A 24,901-nucleotide genomic window follows, 5' to 3' on the forward strand; every position below is an offset into this window, starting at 1 on the left:
GTCTATTGCACTGTTCACATCTATTTAACATAAGTGAAACCAACATAACCTGTCATAGCCTGTAAGGATAGTAAACTGTAGGGATGGTAAAATCAATGACAATGAATTGTATCAATATAACGCCCACCTGATTTTTTTAAACTCACAATCGGGACACCTTTGTTCCTTCATTAAGTGTGACTAAGACCTAAAGAACATCATGTGTCTGTCTCATCATATAAATAATACACTGATTGATCTGTCTGATCGTAATGGTGAAGCCAGCCTTGTCCGCTGTATATACTTATACATGTATACAATAGTATTCTTCCTGGTGAATATTTTTGTTTGTTTTTTTTCGACCTTGAGCCGTATAGTCCCATCATAGTTGACAGACAGACCGGCTGTATATAGATAAACGTGATCCCTGTATGGATGGGTTAATTGTTCAATCACAAAGAATATGCCAGTTCTCTTCAGATAGATCTATTCTCTCACGATATTACTATTTATTTATATAAAGGTACCTTTTTTATTCCTGTCTGAACGTAACGACAACATCAGGTTGACTGTTATTATTATTGTTGAATGGTACGATATAAATGATATTTTCAGGTTTTATTTTTTACGCCATAGTGATGGTCAGTCAATGGTGTTAAATACAGATTACGTAATGATTTGAATTTTGTTGAGATGATCAACAGTCGTTTTGCTGCTGATAATATTGTGGACGAAATAACAGTACACAGAGGGGTACAATGTATAATGAAAGTTTGGGCACCTTGACTAACCCCAAAGTGGATTTATAAACAACCTGAAGAATGTTGAGGACACATGTACTCTAGCCATGGACCACCTGAGTGAATCCGACAGGACCTGGTAACCGCAGTTAAAATGAGGATACAGTAGTAATTAAACAATCAATACAAAGATATAAAGTATGAAACGGAAAGGAGTTGTGACAATGATACATTATTTCCAAACGTTACTGAAAGATGTTTCGGTGTGAAAAAATATGAATACAATATTGTCGTCACAAAGTTTTCTGTCTCTGTAGCAATGCACTATTCGATGCACGCAGAAGAAAAACCTTTAACGATAAAGAACAGTTTTTGTCCTGACAACACTTACATTTATTCTAATAAGTACTTGATACCAGCGAATTTGCGCTCAAATTCAGTCTCTGCAAACACTTGTTTACTTGGGTGGTATAACTTTCGCCGTCGTTCCAAATTGATCACGTAAATTGAAGTATAAAACATGAAGAGATTAATGCCATCTTCGGTACTGTTTTAAACCCATACTAAATATGAAATAGCTTGTTTAGTTGTTTACTACTTGTATTGCAAATATACAAAACTTGTTATATAATACAGGAAATTACCAGATATAATTATCTTATATCTACGAGTATATTAACGGTATATCATTTATTACACTCATGTTCCCTGAGTCTGTACGTGGCTACCCATGTAATACAACCTCGTGACGTCATAGTGTCAACATTATTACTGTTCTTGGTTTTTTAACGTCATTTTCAGAAACCACTAAAGGTAGCAAAAAGCAGGACTTCGCATACGTAGATATGAATGATAGGATTATTGTATCCTCGATATCACCGACTAGGTGACTTAGCGATATGTTTGTGGAGAATGAATCATAAATACATGAAACCATTCTTTAAACCTTGGTTTGTTGTACGTGATAGTCATGGGTAGTTATTGAGTGAATCATTTTCAATAATTTCACCACAAATGATTGCTCTATTTGTTTTGTCATGTTCTATTTGTTTCGTCATGCTTTAGTGTCATGCCGTTGTGTCCTGAGATTATGGTATGCTTAGCTTGATATCAACTATTGTTACCACAAATGTAAAACTGTACAAAAATCAATATATATAATTATATCCCATACAATAACATGTAAAAAACGAAGTAAATCAAGTCATTTACACGGTATAAAATTATGTCTGTACGTAATTTATGCGTTTTAATGTTTCTCAAAAGCGGTATAATAAAGTATTCTGAATTTTAACTCCGCCATCGCGCTTGGCATTTATTATACCTTTATCAATGGGTATGTAGTCAGAGGTCGGGTCTGATAGCCTTCATCATCGGCTGACATCTCCCTCTGAGTCCTCCCCGGTTATCCATCACCTGATGGTCCTAGGACGGGGTCAGTAAACCTACACCTGTGGCCTAATCTGGTATCACGCATTTATAACAGAATATAGAGAAAATTATCAAAGAATGTCATAACATCATACAATAAAACATATTTCATCTAGAGAGACGAAACAGCTGTTCGGCAAAGTCTTCTTGGTACAAAATAAGCAAGAACAAGCTTCTAGTAACGAAAACACAAATAGTTGTGTGGCCAATGTTCATTTATAAATAATTACAGTGACAACTAGATTTGATCGCGATCAGACGAACACTTTAATACGTTTTCTCATCGTATCAAATCGAGCTATTTGTACAAACTGAACGAACGGCCATAAGAACGAATAAACGCACGCCCGAAAGAAAGAAAACAATAGATACCGAACGAAAACAGAAAAAAAGAACGAACGAACGAACGAAAAAAATATATACACAATGTATCTAGTTGTACATGGGTTTCAAAGTGTCCTTCCTTCCATCCGTCTAATAATATGTCTGTTCACACTTTCTTACAGACAGAACACACTGCATTTGACATGAACATACTTCCAGATATGATTTTATTTTCTCCCATACTTTACAGGGATATCCCGTTGTTGCTAGGGAAAATATATCTCTTTCTCCCATACTTCACAGGGATACCCCGTGGTTGCTAGAGAAAAGATTGATAGAATCTTTCACTCCTTTGGGGTGAGACAGGATAATCTCAACCCGAAGGGTTAGATTCTTAAGTGTCCGAGTGTTTGAGAGCTTAAGAACCTGATCCCTAGGGTGGGTGAATGATTCTTTTTCTCTTACCCCGTGCACATCTTTGTGTCTCTTATAAATGTGTCACTTATGCAAGCGAGGATGACGTAACCTCAATGAATCGTCGTCTTTGTGACGTCATTTCATTGTTTTGGTGTCGTTATAATACTATTACTGCGACGTCATAATACTGTTGTTGTGACGTCATACAATTGTAGAGCACGTGCAAAGATCTCGTGTAGCTTGTCTTTACCCTAGGGTGAGATAGAAAAACCCCACACCGGTAAAACTGTGGACATCCCTGTAGATAACTCTGTCTTCCATAGGAGGTGCAAGACAGCTCACACGCGTTAAACAAATACATTACGACATCATTACATGCGGCGTAACCGCGGCGTGCATTGTAGATGACGTAAATCAATTTTGATGCATAACGACGTTTCTGCATAATGGCGCAACGAAACAGCTGGAAACAAACAGGAATTTCGTGTTTTTTTTCTACTAAGTATGGGACAAAAAAAATCAAACATGGGTCTGTCAAGTGGACAAGGATATCTCAACCCTCGTGAAAGATATTGGCCGCCAACCCTCGACAAGCCACGGGCTGACCAGCCAAAATCTTTCCCTCGGGTTGAGATATCCCTGTCTACTTGACAGACCCATGTAAGATTCTATTAATTTTACACAGGGGGTGTAAGACAGCTCACAAGCGCTAGAAAATAACGTGACGTCATCAATACACGCGGTGTAACAGCGGTGCGCATTGTAGATGACGTCATCAATTTTGACGCATAACGACGTTCCTGCGATAATGGTGCGATGAAAAAGCTGAAAACCAAGTGTAATTTCATCATTATTACTAATAAGTATTAGAGAAAAAGAATCAAATATGGGTCTTTAAAGTGGACAGTGATATCTCAACCCTCTTGAAAGATTTTGGCCATCAACCCTAGGCAAACCTCTGGTTGACCGGCCAAAATTTTTCATTCGGATTGAGATATCCCTGTACACGTCACAGACCCATGTAAGATTCTATTAAACTCCGACAGAAAAACAAACAAACACACGAACAAATGAAAAACGAACAGGTGGTTGGAAAGGCAGACGCACACGATATGATGATCACAATTTGCAAACATTGAAGAACAAACAGCGCTAAAAAATGAAAGCTAAAGAACGGATAACGATGAAATCAATATGCACATAAAAAACACATAAATGAAATGGTGTATTTTTGTTTTGCCTGCTGTAACAAATACATTAAAGTCTTATGTAGTCGAAGTTAGAGGGACTATCTTAAAACGTTCTACTCATCTAGACGCATAAACTGTAGACAATGACCGACAAATTTTCTGTCGATTTAGCTACCTACTGGGTCTAGACAGTGTCCATACTTGTGGTTTAGATGATGTTGTCACTTAAAATTTTTATTTAAAAGATTGTTCAAATAATAGTTACATTTTAATGGAACTGATGCAATAAAATCAACTGAATGAATCACTACCTGTCGTGTCCCTGAACTTTAAAATATCAAACTTTATTATTAGTCTCTTTACAAAATAAATTGTGTAGAGAAACATATTTACAACATTCAACAATTGCAACATAGATGGAAGACAAATTATATAACTTACTGTGAAACATATATGTACATTGAACGGATCACTGCATAAGATTGGATATTAAAATATACTCTATTTTTAATGAAATCTCATCATTTTGGGCGATTTATGTGAAATGAAGCCGCCACTTTTGTATAAACAAGTTCTGTATATTTTCACGTAACACTGCGCGTCTCAGTGTTGGCCAGATCTAACAGCATTCAAACATCGATGTAAATGTTAACATTATGGAAACGTGAATTCACATCTTGAATCAAAATTCTTGTCCTTATGCAGTCTCGTAAATGCATTCTACTATAGTATATTTTTTGTTTCAGTAACAAATCATGCTCAAAATGACACAACTTGAGATGATCTTTGATGATCAAATTGCCAATTCCATGAACCAATATCACTGCCATTTTGTATGATATGACCTTGAAAATCCAAACTGTTATCGACATCGTTCCATACTTACTTGAATGTGCGCCAATTGGCCATTACACACAAAATTGAAAATGCGCTGAGATCCCGTGAAAATCTTTCAAAGACATGGACAATCATGTAGGAAGCTTTATAGACACCCGTTACAACACAGCATTTATGCACCGTATTAGTTCTTGTATTATGCTTTATGTATGTTTGAATGAGAGTATATGTGAAAAGGTCACTTTATAATTACAGATAACACTGTAAAAATGTAAAATGATATAACAGACCACCACTTAGCTTCATGGTCGGACCGTGTATAATTATTCTACTGCATTGAAGACGCAAATATCATGATTTTTTAGCAGTTCTGCTAAAATCAATTTTGAAGTGTTATTTGATCTCTCTGACCTTGAATGAAGATCAATGTCAATGAAAAGCATAACGACTGTAGATATCTGTCCATGTTATGTTTATGCAAAAAATCAAGTATATATAGAGACAAAAGCGCCCTTGTTAAAGGGCTCTATCTACGACATTTTTTATGCGGTGACCTTGAAATCATAAATTTAAATTACGATTCCAGTTGCACATGAGTATTTATATGTCATTCCTGCCATCCGTTTGCAGTCTGTCTGTGCATACGCCCTTATAGAGAGACAGGACAGACTTCCAGATAAATTTCATGAAGTCAGTCAGACAAAAATACATCCGTATATGGAAATCCCTATTAATAAGAAAAAAATACCAGAACAATTACAATAGGTATTTCCATCCGGAATGGAAATCCCCAATAATAAGAATGAAAACCAGAGCAAAAACAATAGGGATTTCCATCCTGAATCGAAATCCCTAATCCCTTGTAAATTTAAGGTACATGAAATATAGCAAGCTATAAATGATTCGAATTCGAGATAAAAAAAACACCAAGAAATCCAAACAAACTTTAACTTTCGATAAAATTGATTTCCCTAACCAGCCACTAGAGTAGTGACTGTAATGAAAATCAAGCTTGTCTATAATGTTTATTTGTACTTTATATATTTGTGTTTTGTTTGGTGTAAATTCTGGAAGAAATATAACTATTAGGGTGCTTCATTTTTCTGAAAATAGCAAAATCGCATTGAAATTTTGCTTGTAACGAGAATTTCCATTGGCTTATAAAATTACTATATCAGCCCATAAAGGAAAAAACGTCGTCGCGGTTTGTAACACCACCTCTGATTGGCGATGATAACTGCGTAATTATTTCATAGAAAAAAAGTGCCAAAACGAATCTAGAATTTCGAAGGGATTCTAGTGATTGGAATGATAAGGATTAATTTGAATAGATTTTTTACATAATCTAAATATAACACAAACACCAGACAGACGGACGGAGGGGGGCTATTGTTGCATCCACTTTTACAAGATGGAGAACATAATTTAATAAAAATATATGTATCATTGGAGCGTACTTTGTTTAATGATTGTATTAGGCCTCAACTTTTTTTTATATAGGTCATGATATTTGTGTTCTTATAAAAAATACCAAGAAGCCTGCAAAATAAGGAACAACGTTAAATTAATTATAGGTTTGAAAGATTTTCCATTTGATCAAGCTACAACAAAGTCCTCTAGTCAATGAGAATTCAGAAGACATCTGGTCAGAGACAATTCAGACGTTTAATCTGTAAGATTTTCTGTGTTTGATGTTATTATCAAATACATTTATCGGCAATTTTTAGTACCTTCTCATCGCCTATGTATTGTTTTAATTTGTGTGCCGTTTGTCAGAATGATAAAACATCTGACGTCAAACAGGGTGGTGTGTTGTGACGATGCTTATATCGTGTACATTAATTGGATGGATGTGATGTCGTTATTTTCTTTAATGTTTTTGTAAACCTCCATGTGGATCCTTTTTTAAAACCTCCAAATCGATTGTTCTTCATATATCAGGATAGTATTTTATTTCTTAATATATCAATTGCTTTATATGGTTTTGAATTTATTTATGTATAATAGCTTTATGAAATTACCAATTCCATAACGTTTATTAATGAACATTTATTCTAGTGAATATGGAGGGTTAAAGTACACGCTGTTGATATGTCTTATGCTTTGGAGGTATTACCGTATCAACAAATACGAGACAAAATAAGGCTTAAGACCGAACCCTGTACACGCCCCTAGTGAAATACATAATGTACATGTGTAACTGTCATCTGCCCTAACTACTGGACGTTTGTCACTGTCTTTGTAATGCACATTGTGCCGTTATACAGTTACGCAATTTTATCCTTCTTTTGTTTCGCCTCGACATGTCAAGAGAAATTATTATAGCAGACTTCTTGATTTAAAAGTGATAAATCAGTTTCACAGATATAACTCAGTAGTTGCTGTAGCTCTTATAAGACATTGATTGTCTCGAAATTTGTCACATGATCTCTTAAAACGTTATTGTATGTCTCGGAAAGTCGGTACCAACCTTTCTTATGACAGGTGTACCCAAAGGCATAACTATATCGAGACATAGGTCCGACTTATCATTATATAATACACTACGGTAGGCGCTTACGTAATACTACTCCACACACAAATGGATGCGTTAAAATAACGTTAATCCTTAGCAATGTATTTTTTTTTAAATTTGATATGTGTGTATGTCTTGAAAACAAATTAGAATAACTAAATTTTGGTTTCTGAAAAATGTTATAATATGATATATTGAAATTATTTTAATCAAAAGAATAATCAACATTTTATATTATACAGAGGCGCATTATTCTTTTCTGAAATTTTGATAACGTTTAACTCTCGTTTAACTGTTAAAATGATTTCTGTTATAATATCTTACAAGAAATTAATGAACTTTTGATATCAAAATCGTAAATAAATACTACTGCTAGGACGTTTTATAAAATGCGCCGTTCATCGCCTATTTTAAACATGTTAGTTTCCATGTCTTACATTGCGTATTAGGTTGCATGCTTAAATGATAGTTTTAGCTTATCATATATTTTAAATGCTTCTATTTACTATTCCCACAAACTATTAAGAACATATATGCATGGTTCAGTTTAAAGTTTAACAGTCAACAGATCCAAACGAGCCTACAGAGGACCTTCTGATTAAACATCGACCTCTTTCTTACATGTTAGTATCCGGGAAAAGTGTTACAGTTCATACAAAATGTACATGTATATATCGCGGATATGAGCTTGTTAAATTTTGGTAGACACCGAAACATGTCTATCCATGTATCTCATCAATACACACATAATTGTTTCATTTAATAACACAAAAGCACTATTAAAGTTTCGCTTCGTTACTTGAATTTATTTGCGCCATCAAACTTAAATCGTCCTAGACCTTTTCAGCAAAATGGTTATGTCAATGATTAATGCAACACAACGAAAAACCCAGTCTTTTTAGAGATCAAAGAAACTGTCAAAAACGTAATGGGTAAACGATAAAACTAGTAAACAGAAAGATATCCACATATATTTGACTTATCTACGAACCTTACTATATCAACGTGAAGTGATGGTGTCAAACGTTTGCACGTAGCGAGCTAGTTACCGTGTAATTGCTCTACATGTGACGTTTATCACACTACTCCTTTGCTGTGTATCAGCTTTAAATGTGAATTTCCAGCATAACATTGTCCCCTTGGCTAATCTTGGTGAAATAAAAAAAAAACTTGATTTACTGATTTACATCTGGAACGTCTGTGATATAATTTCCTTGAAATATTTCCGGGAAATAATACATTGCTTCTGTTATCTTTAATACTTATAATTTCCTGTAATTTGTAAATTTAAGCAAAAGTATCAAAGATTATCTCAAGAAATGTATGATGAATGGGTAAAAACAAAGCGACACCGGTAACGACAATTGTAATTTGAACTCCAGTCCTTGCCGCGTTCGAGCTCACATTCGTCAATACTTATACACTTTCTGTCAAATTCAATATATAATGGTTTCAATGCACCACAGTTCACCCACTTCGTGTTCCCTGTCGAAAGTGGTATCAAGAATAAACAAAATTAAGTTTTCGTCTTTGTAAAAGCTTTTGCGTTACACCAATTAAAATGTGGTAGGGTAGAAGTGAGGCTAGATGATCACTGCTTTTGAAAGCAAATGTCGTGGACATTATGCATTTATTTTCAAATACAAACGAAAGTTACAAACATTATCAACTGTGCAAACTAAGTTTGTTGATGTTTACGACTAAGTTGTATACATTGCTTTCGTCATTGGAGGTCAAAGTTCACATCTTTTCTTATGTTCAACAATAATAGAAGAAAGAAGGCATGCATCTTTATCACGTTTTTTCCACATTTTTTTTCTTTTACTATCACGTTATAGATAAATCAGAAATATGTAGATACTGTTACAGAGTCGTACCAAACGTTTGGGGAAATATTTGTCGCGAATGCCGAGGCAGTGTAATTGTTATGACATGTCATAGTTTTACGGAATGACTGTGATGTTGGCAGGGTCACGAAGTTTATTGTAGCCGCGGGCATAATACTAAACATGCCCATCTCAAGACACAAAGCAAAGCATAGTCATGTGAGGGGAACCATTAATAATAGGTTCTTCATTGTCTCGAGCTCATTTGCATATTGGAGTGCCAGCACCTTTATAGGGAGAGCGGACGTGCACCACTGACAGACTGCCCGGAATCAGTAAGCTCATCACTAGTCTTCCAAATCGCAGCGGTGAATTACCCCTTGGATTAGACTGCTAGTACAGGTTTACAGGTGAGTACAATGAATTCTATATACAGTACTTTGTAAATATCTTTTACAGGTCTTGGATTCTACATTTTGTGGGGAAAAAATTATCTTAAGCATGTTTCCATCGTTTGCTGTGATATACTTTAGTTCGCATTGAAAGCGAAGTGGGCTTACGAATCGAGCTGTTATATGTTACTGAATTATAAATCTGGTTCTTTCTACCTCATATAAATTCATTAGCTTACTTTTTTGTAACTTGGCAAAACAAAATTTTACCTCACATATTAATATTCCCGTTAATACCTTTTTGATTGTAAATATAACTGGTATTATTAAAGTATAATAAGCATAGTATGCAACTATTTAATTATATGTATCAAATTATTGCGCAGAGGAGAAAACACGTTTTTATATGAACAATGCAAAAACTGGAACATAACTTAACTAGAGGGTGCAAAACCTGTAGATAGGGCTTCAGTATTTTAGATCAGTATTTTATTCGGTATTTGAATGCAAGGCGACATTTTCATTTGTCTTTTTTTTCTGCATATTTTCTTTTATGCGAAGTTGCCATCTGAAGAGTGTACCCAAGCAGCAAATATAAATATGATTATAAAATTCCTCTTCGTATTTATTACTTGTCTGCATATTCCACTACCCTGCAAAGTTATTATAAAATGATACATGCAGAAACATGCCTCACCTGGATAACATACTCATATAGTATATATACAATTACAACATTAAATTGTGACATTGGTATGAATGCTTAATGTGAAATATTTTCAATATTTTTTTCATAAATTAAAATAATACATCACTGTAAGCCAACCCAGTCATATTGTTTTATTACAATGGATGTTGGTACGTATTCTAGTATATGCAAAACGTGATAAAATACTGATATAGCTGAAGTAAAGCTACATACTTAATTTACTGCTGAAATATATTAGATTATAAATATGTTGACACAGGTGTTCTATTAAAATTGATAAAACTATTTTTGACTGGTTCTTTTACGAGAGTTTAGGTTAATCTAATGTAACATGGGTACAGGTACTTTACCAGCACACCAATGTGTAAACAATTCGAATCTGTTTATTTTAACAAAATATCAAAACGGATGAGAGATTAAAAGAAAAATATGCAATGATAAATGTATAATTGTCCTAATATTTAGCTATAAATACTCTTTTATTATATTGATAATAATACTTTTACAAAATTTCATTATTAACGGCCTTGATATGTTTCATATAAATATTTTTGAAGTGTTTAATTTTCAAACATTTCATTTTGATCGTTCATATAAAGATGTCATTAATTATTTTTCTCTTGTGCCCACAGAAAAAACAACAAAATGAATTCATACATTGCCATCGCCCTCGTGCTTTGTATAGCCGTAGCCCAAGTACAGTCACAAGGTAGGTGTCGCTGAGCATGCGCAATGCTCAATTTATAATATGGGCGTGGTCTAACTTCAGAATTGCATGCTGATATTTAGTTTAAAAATAGTTAATATACTGGAATAAAAGCTAATATATTTCATTATCATACTTTCAATTCTGAACCAAATGAAAGGACGCAACTAATGCATGCATAGAAATAGTTTTTTCCCAAGTAAATTGTATGACTCGAAAAAGAATGTATTGTTATTATACTACTTCTGAATGATTTAAGAATATACATCTGTAATATTCCATACCACATAACAATCCTATAGCATGTTGGATTGACATAACGAGTAATCAACGGCAAAACCTGTAGTGATGCATTCTGGGAAGGCAGCCGGATTGACAGTACTTGACAGGCGATAAAGCTGCACGGTCAGCACTGACAAAGATTATGACTCTTTTGTTCTCATTAATGCACACGGACCCTCTTAGTCTGTCAAGTTGACTGACGGCCGTCACTGTCCAGGGGCCTATGCAGGTCATCTATTCTGGTAATTGTGACCTGCAGGCGGAGTCGTGAGAACAAGAACGAGAGAAACAGATTTGGACAATGCGACATGCAATATAAACCACATAAATGGCTTCTTCTCAGTTGGCCAGCACGGTATAAAAGGGTTTTTTTCTTCAACGGGATTAAACGAAACACCACTGTACCATAGTGATTTAGTCTTAGCATCAAATAACTAGTCAGTTCACTTTAGTTAAAAGTATTAGATTAAGATATAATTATATATTCATTTAGAAAATAGATAGAATCCATGTTTCGTAAAATTCCTAGAATTGTAGTTGGTTTAGTACAAAAATATAATAGAAAGAATACATTAGTTTAGAAGTAAGCTTAATTTGAATTAATTCATAATTCAAAAAAGTGTTTGTTTAACTAAAGATTAATATAATTAATTAATAATTTTCCAAAATATAATTTCAATTTGAATTTTAAGTTCTTTGCAAAGCCTTTTTTCTTCATTTGTTAACAAAAACATTTCATTTCAAAAAATATTAATAGAACAAACAGATAAAAATATCACATACTTATCAATTGAATGAAAGTTTTAAGGTAAATCACTGGTACAGTATGGTGTAATAAAGAGTTTGTCCTGGGTAAATTTCAGGGAGCATAGCAGTGCCTAGAGGATATGCTTCAGCAACTTTGTCGGCCGCGCGTGGTCGGGTTCAAGGGTCATCCTCCAGGTTACCCATTGTGATATTGGGGAATGATAACTGGTTGGAGGATTTGATGTATCTTCAAATGCTAAGAGGGACACACCACAGTCCCTATGGGGGCATCAGCATTGCAGACCTGCTGCTCTTTGACTTATTGTAGGAGAACGAGAACTGTGAAGTCGTGCGCAAAACAATTTATCATGTGATACTTGTTTCCGACGTGTTAATGTGTACTTGACTTGTTATAACTTACAGAACATGACAATGACACTTGTGTATGGAATAACAACAGATGTATATATCTTTTCTAACAGTTGTGATATATCACACAAACTTCATTTTCCTCTAAAATTTAAATTTCATACATGTTGCGTCATTTCGATTCAGTATTCATTCTTTTTCATTTATATACGATTTTGCTCTGAGGTTTCGTCGCTTACAAATTATAATGCGAATTACCTCGTAAACATTTTTATCTAAAATTTAAATTATTGCATTAGATGTTTAAAACATACGTTGTGACGTCACTGCATGTGGCATACCCAAGTAATGACGTCACAAAACGAATGTGATAGGTGGTGTATATATTTCTTTTCTATTAATTATATATAAATATTTATATATTAACTTTATACAAATGCACATAAAACTATCACAAATATTATAATTGTATATCAAGTACTAGCTAGTCATGCATTTAGCTTCTACTTCTGTATTTATATATATTAACACAGAAATGATATTGCACGTTACATATCCTCTCTATACTCCATCGCTTACCTTCTTGGCTTGTTAAATACATCTCCGACCTATTCCATCCAAGGACAATGAGCTAGGATTTCGACACACTTTGTTCCGTACTCGGAAAATTATGTTCCAATAAATAAATGATTCCAGGTACAGAGGCGCAGACGAATACTCAAACCGCTAGGGCTGCAGCACCCGCAGGAGGCCTTTTAGGACGTGGTATGTTACCACTTATGGCCGCTGGTTCCGGAAATGACATGATGCAAAACCTGTTCCTGTTCCGCATGTTGTCCCAGGGCCGCCGTTCCGGTGGTGCCATGGGTGGTTTGGAGCCACTTCTTATGAGCAACCTTCTCGGACTTGAACTCTTCGGAATGTAGACGAATTTCGTCAGATTTAAATGCCTTGATTAAAATCTTTGTAGATCACGTAAATGACAATCATCCTATCGTGAAACATGGAGCTTAACGCATTCGTGTATCTCGTCCATCTGTCTGTCCATATCATTCTTGTTCGCGCGGTATTTATTCTCATGTAAAGTGTGTCTGTTGCTGAGATTCATTGTTAATGTTAAATAAATGCATTTTCTATCTAACAACTGATCTTTGCTTGCTTTGTGACAGTTTGCATTATCCCTTGCTTTTACTATAATTCATCTATGCGTATATCAATTCATTAGCTGCATTTACTAACAACATGCACTAAAACAAAACCAAGACAAAAAAGTGTTTTGTTTATAGAACACGAATTACAAATTTAAATTTCATAATTGAAACTCAAACATTTTTACTATTAAATTTGCAGATTGCCGAATACCAGGAAAAGGAATACATGATATTTTCTATTAAGTTTTCTTATAGAAACAAACATAAATCTTTCAAATACCCAATACCCCTGATTTAGTGAAATACAGCGCATGTATTAGAGGATAGGTGTCGTAGATTGAAGAACTAATAACTAATTTATTTTGATTATAGGTTGGTTTTTTTAATTTAACATCGTCCATCGTATGTGTCCTACGTTGTCTTAGTTGAAATTTACAATGAAAACAAAAATATGAATCAAATGTTTACTAGACATATTTATCTTTTTCGTTTTGAGTTTCCATTAAAATTTGTTTCAAATAAATTATCGATCGCATCAGGATATTCAGCAGAAAAATCGTTACTTGTATTAAGCATTTTACATAAAATCGGAAAAAAAAATATGAATATAAAGCTATACACTTTTCGGAGCACATTAAAATTATTCAAGCATGTATCATACCAATTATTATACACTTGCTTTGCCTGCGTCATTTGTGTATGTTTATACGCTTATGCTTTGCTCTGCTATTTTATATATATACATGTAAATCTGTATCCTACAGCACAAAGATCCGGGACAGCAACACCGGGCAGATCAGGCCAAAATGCCGCACTCATGGCTGCTTTGTCAAGCATGGGCAGTCGAGGCGGTGGCATGAGCCAAACACTTCCATTGATGGCTTTGATGAATGGAAACGACAACATTAGAAACATGCTTTTTTACAACCTCTTAATGAGGGGAAGTGGTGGCCGTAACCCAATGGGATCTCTGGGAAACCTCATGATGTTTAGCGCAATGGGAGAAGGATTCATGTAAATCATAGAGACAATGAGTTAATAGAGATCAATTGTTGACATCATATGCTTGTGCTTTACAACTGCATATACAGACATTTCTTTATTTTTCGTTCCTATGTATATAGTGCCCTCTACATGAATGTGTTTGTGCTGTTAAAATAAAAAAAAGGTTTAAAATGTAACATATCTCGTACGTTTTGCTTCTTCTGTTGTTTGTGCTGCTTATATATTCGCATCAACACAGCAAAATTTACATCATCCATTTTTCCTGATTTGCATTTCTGACATTTATATAACTCTTTATGAAAAATGATAATTTCACTGGTAACATACTTAATCAAAATATCATTCTGGAATTATTTGATAAATTTTGCTGTGTATTTGCCATTAAGTTGCCAAAGTCAGTTACTCTTTTGGGACTTTTTCATCTTGTGCTTTCTTTGTATAATGTAACACTATTTACGCCTTCCTATCAGCTTGCTATATTTACGCCTTCCAATCAGTTTGCTATACCCATCTGCCTACAGCATCTACTGCTATTGTGTCAAGATGTATTACATATTCAATAGTAATTCCTCTGTAAATCAATTTGAGAAGGGGTTCCATGGACATTCCTTGAAATATTCACTTGACCATGGACCAGTTCAACATTGAAAAGCAAGGGAGATGAGGACAAGTATGACTCCATAGTCCATTTGCCTGATACAAGAGTATTGCGAGCAGATATTGTGTTATAAGGTAAATGAGTACAATTACCAAACATCAATGAGCAATATCATCTCATTTTACCGCAAGTTTTCATACGAAGCATGGACACAGATTGTGTTATTATTAATCAAGCTTTATTAATTGACTTTAGCCTAAAACTGGTCAAAACTATATATCCAGAAAACATTTTATTAAATAATCCACTTATATCCAGTTAATGACTTATGTTCCATTGGTGTTTTTATTCGGCCATACTAAACTGAAATGTAATAAAAGATATAGATATGGTGAACAAGTCTAGTGAATAATAATGTTTTAAGAAATTCAGCCATGCGCTGAAATGCTGATTCTTTACGTTAATGCCATATGTGTAGAGTTGAAACCTTCGACGTAGATAACCAAAATAGATTATTAAATTCTCTACTAAATATTTAACAACAGACGACCAAATGTGGTATACATTATATTAAATCATAATAGCGATTTGTTCATTAACCATTGCTGTATAAACTGTAAAGACCTAAGATCAACATGTTAAATCTTATCGCAAATACTTAAACACAGTGACATCATCATATAAATACAAGTACGTTAGTACAATTTGTAATACAAAATAATACCATATAACATGTAAATTCCTCTGTTTGAAAATCTAAACTTCATAAATGTAAAATAATGTTATGTATAATTATTCACTCTATTATGTTACTATTCTGATATTGGTATCAATCCAAAAATCTTAAACGAGTTTGCTAATTTTGTAGAGTCCATTAAATTATTAGCTTACCGTTAATACTTATCTCCATCTGAACAATTTAAAAATGATCTAGTAAAATGTTTTATGTGTCCCGGCATCATCCTAATTACCGCGCACTTTTTGACAATCACTACGTAACACGGCAGGACAGCGAAATGAACCTTTACTGTTCACGTATGTTTACATTTGTTTTGTTTTGTAACTTTATTTTAGGTCATCAAACACCTACGCACGAACGTCAAAATTGTTATTGATAAACTTTTTTTGAAACATTGTGGGTCTTCAAATTTATTCTATGACTATATTACAAAGCAAAGTGATAATAACTGTACATTGAATAGCTGTCATGGTGTGACTACTTCTTGTAAAAGTTTCCAGTCACATGGTTTATTTTAAAATGAAACAATATTGATATTAACAGGCTGAATTAAAAGTATTGTCTTTTAACATATCGGACATACAATGTTTTGGTTTTTTATATTGAACATATTGGGTTTTTTTTCTTATCTCTAACAATGAAATATCAGAGAATGGCGCGAAAATTTATTGTTATCGTGACTTTGGACTAGAGACATCGACGTTGCGTATTAATTTGGAAAAAAATAATCCCTTGAAAACTCAATGAAATCGTACAATAAAACGTTTTTATCAGAAAAGATCCGCGAACATTTCTTTCGTGAATGCTCGAATATAAAACGTTATTCAGGACGGAATCTGGAGTGTGATCGACTTGTAACCTTATAAAAATATGTCATCAATATAGTTAAAATTCAAAAAGAAAATTTATTTCTGTTTTTTTTATTCATGAAACTGTCATCAAAGTAATTGCAATAAACACAGAAATCACATTTCGTCGTAACATTACATAAAGGTAAAGTTTATTGTAACTTTCTTCCTTCTATGAAAAACCTGTCCTTCTATACTGTTAAATTAATTGTTTATCTTTTCATAAGATGTTATTATCTTTTAAGGTAGATATTGATATCTATCAATTTTCGTGATAAATGATATTGTTTTAACAGGATAAATCTTACTCTAAAAACTATATGGCATAATCGTAACCTCTCAATCCGAATTATAAAATTTCATTTTGCCTACAGCCATACTTGCGACTGTATCCGGGATCTCAAGGTTAAGACATTTGTTTATCTTAAATTATCGCTCTCAGGCTCAAAGCAATATCTGCAATTCTCGTTAAAGTGCATAAAGTATTCTTCTATGGAGTTTTACATAAAAAAATGCATGACATGGTATTATCTTTTAAAATAGATATTAATATCTATCAATTTTCGTGATAAATGATATTGTTTTAACAGGATAAATCTTACTCTAAAAACTATATGGCATAATCGTAACCTCTCAATCCGAATTATAAAATTTCATTTTGCCTACAGCCATACTTGCGACTGTATCCGGGATCTCAAGGTTAAGACATTTGTTTTATTTTAAATTATCGCTGTCAGGCTCTAAGCAATATCCGCAATTCTCGTAAAAGTGCATAAAGTATTCTTATATGTAGTTTTACATAAAAATTGTATGAATTTTACTAGTGTTTTATTAGATAGAATATCGAATTATCACAGTAAAGCACGACCATGATTATACATCTCATAATATTTATAGCCGAAATATTTCATGTTGGTATAAAACCGATAAAAACGCACTTTAACTGAATAATCTTCGGTCGCAGAATTATCTGGAAGAATATTGATATAGAAATGTACACCAACAACGACGTAAATTTATGATATCTAAATACTAGTTTCATGATGATAATAAATACTTCAATCATGCAGACCGATTTGGAGTAATTGTTAAATTTGAATGACATGCAAATCATCAGCATGTTTCATATTACAACAAGTTTCATAGATTTTATTTCTCGTAAATCATCGAATGGATAAAATACCATTTATATTATAAATTTTCAGTTATAGTCGGAGTAGTTTTTGTTTGAGGATATAAAGATATCTGATTTTTTTCGGGATTGCGAAGGGATAAATCTACAATATTATCTTTGTTCAAGTATTTAACATTTTGTTTCAAATCTTAAAAGGTCATGTTAGAAGTCATTGTGGCATAGTTCTGCCAAGTTTCCGATTTACTTCAAAATGATATCGCATGATAATTTGATAATGGTAACGCAGAGATATATTTTTCCATTATTTGCGATACATTTCCGAACAAGTCTAAACGAGATACGATAACGCTGTATCTAATTCCCGCGAGATAACAACGAGAATTGAAGTGTAGAAGCGCGCTGATAAATTGTGTACGGTAAGTAGCAATGTTTCCTGATTGTACACATTATTTATATTATCTTGATTTGCATCAATATTAAAATCTTACAAATTGCTTTTACATAAACGAGATTGTTAGAAAAGAAATTGGATACAAATATTTGATAGAAATATTTTGAATACTCTTATTATCTTTGATCATTGAAAAAGAGTGTATACCGGGAGATATTGCTAACATCTATACAGCTCTCCGATATTCCTTAACATAATAAAATAATGTAAAATCAAAAGGCAGAACTAAGCCAAGTATGATTTCATATTAATTATTACGACAAACGCATTCATTTAGATCCTTTTCCTAAACATTCTAAAACAATGATTGGCAAGAATAAATTACACACATGACAACTTTCAGAGAGCAGTGAACAATCTTAAAGTTTGATATCGAAATTTCGCGACCTATCGAGCGTATATCCCGGTACACATATTTTGATTTGATATAACACTATCAATTTTTATAAATACTTCATTGAATTTTATGTAACACGAATAGAAAAATATATCTTCAAAAATATTTATATTAATGTGGTATATAGTTCTATCCATTTAAATATATAGCAATAAACTTTACCTCGGAAGCGTAGAAAACCACTACTGTTTGGGTTTAAAGACCTTTAATTGAAACAACAAATTTACGACACTAAAATGATGATCATTATATAAATACCAAGCTTTGAAAGTTTATTTTAGGCTACTTAAAGTGATATTTAACATGTTTCTTTAAAATAACCATAGTTTTATTGTTTGGCGACGTCCGGTTAGGACAGGTACAACTGTAACATTTCTATAATTTAGTCATAAAGTTTCCATCACTTGGAGTTACAAAAGAAAAGAAAAAGAAAAAAAAATCCGTATTTCATATTATATAAACCTAAGTGATAAATTTGCGTTTCGTTTAAAAAACTCAATTATTTTTTTAAATACGTATAAGATTGAAAGATAAGTCTTAAACGTACATACATTCATTGGTTTTTCGTAACGTTCAAAGCATTGTCTTAACCTAAATATATTATCTCCTTACTGTCATTACAAACATTGAATAAAAATGTTTTCTATATACTTATAATACGCACGTTTTGGTTAACCTTCATTTGTATATTTCATTCTACCCTGTTGTAGCTGCTGCTGTTGGAAAGATGTCACCATCTCCCTCAAGAATGATGGAGCTGATGAAAATGATGAAGAAAGGTGGAGGCATGTCAATGCCGATGGGTGCCCCTAGCCCAAACGTGCTGTTCAAACCCCGTCCTAAAATGGGCACCCTTCCTTTCATTATGAGGATGAGAATGCTGGATGCCATGGGTATCGAAAACCCCCTGTTAATGATGAATTTGATGGGAGGAAACATGGGAGGATTAGCAACAATGGGAAGCATGGGTGCAATGCCGCAAGGCCTTGGCGGAATGGCGGGCGGAATGGCGGGCGGTCTGCCGGCAGGAATACCTATGCCTATGATGGGCGGTGGCAGAGGAGTACTCGGTGGTAACTTCATGAATAAAATGCTCCAAATGAGGATGCTCGCTAGTATGGATCTAGTTTGAATTTTTTTTATAACTTTTATAGTATTTGTCATTGGACAATCTGTTAAATTAAGCTACGCAAGCATACAGACTAGAGACAGTTCACATCCATACCTATAAGCAGACAAATCATTTAACGATAAATCATCCATTATAGTTATGTTTTATCCGTTATGTAAATAAACAGCGAAATTGCATATTAGTGTCTTTTATTATTTATTTCTGCTTTGCATCATTCACACGTCATGCAAGGTTACATCGAGACAGAACAAAAAGTAAATGTTGTAGTAAGATGTCTCGATAATGAAACGAAATTACTGCTTTTGTGTTGTGCTTCAATCAACATATTTGTGACATATTTGTTTCTATCGCGTATATCAATAAATCGGTATCTTTTTGAAAGGGGAATATACAATGCTAGGTGAAGCTTAAATATATAAGACTTTTTTAATTCTAGTCTAGTGGTCTTGCCAGTAGGGACACCAAGAAAGTTGTTTGATTTAGCAGGTATCTTTCATGCAGATTTGTTCGCTAAGGCAGCCTTTACTATATTGTATTATCCTCTTGAGGAACGACTACAGCATTCGCTATTGGTTTGTCTCACAAAGCTTATGGAGACGGATTTTCTTGAAATATCATTCTTTTCTTCATCAATTTTATCATTGCGAACAAACAATGCAATTAAAAAGAGGTGCCTTACTGTCCTACCGCCGCAGATAATACAAGGAAATAATCAGTTATTGTTTCGTTAGCGTCATATTACGTCACCATTTCAACCTTTTAACTTCATCCCAAGACATCTGCCGTCTTCGTGACTTTTAAAGCGTTGCACGATTTTCAGACATAAAAAATATTTTGATAGATCGGCAGTGTAGACCTAATTCTATTTCCATTCTCAATATTCAAATATGAAAGTTGATGAAATCAAAATCTTACAAAAAAGCAGATAACGGTAATACAATGCAAATATTCAGCCAAAAATCAACGATATTGTATGAGATGTTTTCTGGATGATAGATTATGCCAGTTTAAAGGCATTAAAGCTTTAACGCAAAGCCTTACTTACTAACATCTTAATCACATTTTAATGCTGTACAGTTAGCTTTGTTTCAATAGTTGTTCTGCTCGTTTTCAAAACTAACGATACTGTTATTTTTATTCAAGAAAATTATAATATTTCAAATATTATCTCTGCAATCAGTAGAAAGATATTTATAAAAATTCGCACTGCGCTTTATCATTGAAGTCATATGATATTCTCATTCTGACATGCTCACATGCTATAATTTCTCTTTCGTTTGCTATTTTTTTTATTTCGTTTATAATCTGGCTCTTTTACGCTTCTCATTATTCATATAATCGGACGTACATAAGTACAAACCTATGTATTCAGATTGCTTTTTCCATCCATCGCATCATGCTTTTCCTCAGGGAATACACAATCTGGACAACAGGCTTATAAGACCAACACTCAGAGACCCGCCTGGGGAAACCCTGTACAACAACAGCGACGATCGTTTGGGTTTGGGTCCATGCTTAACAACCCTGTGGCAATGTCAATGTTTTTGTCTGGAAATATGCCAGATTCACTTCAGGATATTTTACAAATGAACATGGCCGGAAACCTGCTGTCAGGAGGAATGGGACAAGGAATCAATCTGCAGCAAATGGCTGCTCTGTCCTTCCTGGAAGGGATGTAAAAGGAGGTAAAATATATTAGATACAAAACACCAGTACATCCAAAAACTACATAACACAGACCCAATTAACGTAGTTCATGTGATTTATTTTCTGTAAATGCAGTATCAATATGGACATATTTTATTTTAATTTTATTATACTATATTTATATAAAAAAAAAAAAAAAAAAAAAAAAAAAAAACCACAAATTTATTGGTTGAAAAACATACCTAAATACAATCTTTTTTGGATTCTGTCAATTTCATCAAATTCAAATACCCATCAGTTTAGAGAGATACACAGAACACTGCGTAAACCCAGTTCGGAAACATTTCTTTTTTGTTATTATCTTCAGAAATGAAGACTGCGACCACCTGAGAATCGTGTTCCAAACTGGCGATGACCTTTCAACTCCAGTACAAGCATATACAAAGCTGGTCGTAGATCATATGCCAGATAATTACGGGTCATACAATACATAAATTTTATTTGTCAATCCGATGAAATATATTTTGAAGTTAAAATTGTTGTTGTCTTCTTTAATTACATTAATTGCGTTTTCTTATGCGAAAATTGTTAAAGACTGCGTTATTATATTAGATAAACACTTTTAAAACAAAATTAAATTTAACTGAATTTTTCAGGTTTTCTATAGAACCATTTATATAAGAATATACCATTTATAAAGATTCAATATGTGGTTCTTATTCACAGATAGTCTTTCATCATGCGCTCCCCCAGTTCAATGTTAAAATGTTTGCTATTTTTAGTCATAATCGCCAATATATGTATTTATAAAGATATATAAGACAAGTTGAATTAGCCATATGTCTGATTGCTAATATTGTTTTGTTTTTGTTTCTTTCCAAAAATGTGCTTATCAATTGATAGCGTCATTTTGGTTCATATGCATATAACTTCATTAATCATCTGTTTGCTTAATCTGATTGATTATGAATGTGAAGTATCCTGAACTATTTACATGCATATTAACACAAAATATTTAAGAAAATGTTAATTTCATCCTTATGTCGTTTTCAAAACGATATTGTAAACAATCATAGTGTAAGCATATCACAAATGAATTTGAAAAAAGAAAATAAGGATCATCTTATTTATTGCATGTTTTGCCAAGCAATATCTACATATATGAATGGCCTTATATAAACATATACACAAATATGCAGAGCATGTGAAATACAGGCGCGCATTTTGCCGATACATATTGGATGAAGATCATCTATATACTGGTTGAACTAAGGTAAATTACAGACCTTTGTGGTAATATTTAAACTTTTATGATGACATTATTGAATTTCATTGTTTGAATCTATTATAAGCGTTCTACAAACGTGCTCTATTTATTCCATAACTTTTTAAAACTTAACTGTCATTAAACTAGGATCTTGTACAATTGATCATTTAAGGAGTGATTTACTGCAAGCCATTGTACAGTTAAGGAAAAGCCAATTACACTTCTAGCAACTGCAGAAATATTACCTGTGTGGAGTTATAAGTAACAGGTTGTCTTTCTGATACAAAAGTAATGTATGTATTGTATTTGAAATACATTGTACACTACCATTATTCATAGTCCACATTGTAAAGTTAATGTAATAAAGGAAACTCTTAGTTTATCTCATTTTGTTATTATCACAAAATATATGAGGAAAAGAACTATTTATAGTTTTCTATAACGCAGGTTCCATATAGTAGTCATTATAGTTGTAATTATGAATCACAATTAAGCATTGCACCAGTAAAGGTTGTATTAATTACATCAAAATGTATTTGTTACGGCTATACTAGCAGATCATTATGTAGTATATGATTGAAAAAAAAACCATATCATACCGTCAAACTAATCTGAATCAGCTCTTTTTCTTTTCACACTAAAATAAGTTTTTTTATCATTCAATAGCTTAATATCTGATATAATTATATTGTAATCCATAAGGTGCTCCTGGGCAGAGCGGCATCATGAAACCAGCAGAGACGTCACCGACTAATAACGCAGCTGGTGCCGGCGCCGGCCGGGGCATTATGGGAGGAATGGCTCCATGGCTGATGATGAGTGGTAATGATATGATGAGAGACATGATGAGATGGAATATGATGATGAGAGGATTCGGTCCAATGATGGGAGGAGGTAACGCCATGCAAAGATGGATGTACCTCAATGCTCTCACCGGTAACGATATGGGATTCGGAATGTTCTAGTAAGTCTTTACGTGAACGTACTCCAAGTAAAACAAAATATAACAAAAATACGTATCAATCAAAGCGCAGTATACAGAAAACCACGAGACATATCTAAGTAACACATATAACGGCTTGAAAATGTTAATCACAAACGTAAAATTTGCTACCTAAACAGGTATTATATACTATCAGAACTCAAATACATAATAGTAAAGAAGTTATAGAAGCTGATGATAAAAGCTTGGATGTTGTTTATGCTGTCTCTCTACATACTGTCAATTTATAAAAAAAAAACAACCAAAAAAACAAAAAACGCACACAGTTTCATGACACGATCCCCACATTTTTTATCATTTTGTTTTCTGTAATAAATTCTGTTTATTAATTTTATATTCGTTGTTTCCTTCCAGATTGCATTTCCTTGGACACCCCGTATCCATGTGATGTATTGTCTTCACCCATTACACTGTTTCGGTTTCGTGTTTTCTATATACTTTGACTGTCTTTACTTGTGATCGTGCTGGGAGTGATATCAACACTACATACAATGTATAGGATATTCTTCATTGTTTTATTTATCCTAACATACATACTCCTTCGTTTGTTTGACCATTTTCTTACAGAAGCTTCAGAAATGACAAATATCAATTTAGATTGTGAATACGCGCATGACTCAGAAAGTTTTCTGATGAATTGATATTCATATTCTATAAAACAATGAATTCCAGCATACCTTACTCATTGTGAAAGAAACATTTCGATATATTTAATTACCAACAGCATATGGCTATAGTGTTTTATAGGACTCCATTGTTTCATAAACAGGCACATCAAATTATCAAAGGATATCGCGTTGAAGCAAATGATATTCGAAGTAAAATGTCAACATATCTGTAAGTGTGCACATTATTTTTGATGACCTTGTATAATCATATTTGTCATCCGTATTCCTTGTCTTATCTAATAAAAAAAATTTCTTTAGAACATTTATGTCGTCAGATTTAGTTCTTATGATTATTGCTTTATTGTAATTATTATTCAAAGAAACTACTACTTCTAGTCGAAACTGGAGTATTGTAATACATAATGTGATAAGTAGTGTGAAGTAGTGTAGTGTGAA

At 33.3% G+C, this 24,901-nt stretch overlaps 1 protein-coding gene across 3 annotated transcripts; it reads left to right on the forward strand.

The window, feature by feature from the left end:
* Positions 1-9,514: 9,514 nt before the first annotated feature.
* LOC138314760 (uncharacterized) lies at positions 9,515-24,767 on the forward strand. Of its 3 annotated transcripts, XR_011207417.1 has the most exons (5): positions 9,656-9,669; positions 10,993-11,069; positions 14,380-15,352; positions 21,331-21,605; positions 21,935-22,103. XR_011207417.1 is itself a non-coding variant. In XM_069255258.1 (4 exons), coding segments are annotated over exons 2-4 (327 nt in total). In that variant the 5' UTR covers positions 9,515-9,669; positions 10,993-11,005; the 3' UTR covers positions 24,193-24,767. The 3 variants fall into 3 exon arrangements, 2 of the variants coding, with proteins under 2 accessions (XP_069111359.1, XP_069111358.1); XM_069255258.1 differs by lacking the exons at positions 14,380-15,352; positions 21,331-21,605; positions 21,935-22,103 and adding exons at positions 23,537-23,798; positions 24,192-24,767 and having other exon boundaries at positions 9,515-9,669; XM_069255257.1 differs by lacking the exon at positions 14,380-15,352 and having other exon boundaries at positions 9,515-9,669.
* Positions 24,768-24,901: the final 134 nt, after the last annotated feature.

Source organism: Argopecten irradians, chromosome 2 (genome assembly GCF_041381155.1).
Source record: "Argopecten irradians isolate NY chromosome 2, Ai_NY, whole genome shotgun sequence".
NCBI classification, from domain to species: domain Eukaryota; kingdom Metazoa; phylum Mollusca; class Bivalvia; order Pectinida; family Pectinidae; genus Argopecten; species Argopecten irradians.

What these genes read in the sequence shown, in the direction of transcription:
- LOC138314760 (XM_069255257.1), top strand. Translation starts at nt 11,006, where the DNA reads ATGAATTCATACATTGCCATCGCCCTCGTGCTTTGTATAGCCGTAGCC. An exon ending in AGCCCAAGTACAGTCACAAG is followed by an intron (nt 11,070 to 21,330) that starts GTAGGTGTCGCT and finishes GCTTTTCCTCAG; the next exon opens with GGAATACACAATCTGGACAA.